Source organism: Eimeria mitis, genomic scaffold (assembly GCF_000499745.2).
Source record: "Eimeria mitis Houghton genomic scaffold, Emh_scaff541, whole genome shotgun sequence".
In the NCBI taxonomy this organism is placed as follows: Eukaryota; Apicomplexa; class Conoidasida; order Eucoccidiorida; family Eimeriidae; genus Eimeria; species Eimeria mitis.
This window is the reverse complement of record NW_013573683.1, coordinates 12,141-12,691: the sequence shown is the minus strand read 5'-3', so window position 1 is coordinate 12,691 and position 551 is coordinate 12,141. Positions and strand designations below refer to the sequence as shown.

Sequence of the window (551 nt, the reverse complement as noted above, 5' to 3'; positions counted from 1 at the left end):
GCTGTTGCTGCTGCTGCTGCTGCTGCTGCTGCTGCTGCTGTTGCTGCTGCTGCTGCTGCTGCTGCAGGTTAGCCGGCAGTGGTGCAGTGCTGCAGCAGGTGTTCTGGCAGCTGCTGCTGCCGCTGCTGCGGCCTGATGCTTTTGCGGTGTATGGGCTGCAGCAGCAGAACGGGTTGCTGCTGTGGGGGCCCCCAGGCACAGGCAAAACATATCTGATGAAGGCTGTTGCTGAGGAGATGTTGCTGCTGCAGCAGCGGCTGCAGCAGCAGCAGCAGCAGCAGCAGGTGGGTGCTAATCAGGGCAGCAGCAGCAAGGCCGCAGCAGCAGCAGCAGCTGCAGCTGCTGCTGCTGCTGCTGCAGAGGGGATAGACAGCAGCAAACTAGACGGAAATGCTGCTGCTGCATTCTCCGAGCTGCTGTTCTCCATCGTTTCAGGCAACTGGCTGCAGCAGCAGCACCAACCGCAACAGCAGCAGCAGCAGCAGCAGCAGCAGCAGCAGGAGAGGGTTGTGGTTGTGCTGCCTGAGGTGCGGCTGGTGCATGCAACAACA

At 61.5% G+C, this 551-nt stretch overlaps 1 protein-coding gene across 1 annotated transcript in view; it reads left to right on the top strand.

The window, feature by feature from the left end:
• Window positions 1–551, top strand: part of EMH_0015660 (ATPase, AAA family domain-containing protein, putative) — a gene marked incomplete at both ends in the record, with an annotated part of 4,305 nt that overhangs the window by 2,798 nt on the left and 956 nt on the right. The window contains one exon of the mRNA XM_013500445.1: window positions 68–551. Within this exon, the coding sequence (XP_013355899.1) occupies window positions 68–551 (484 nt within the window). The remainder of the gene's footprint in view (window positions 1–67) is intronic.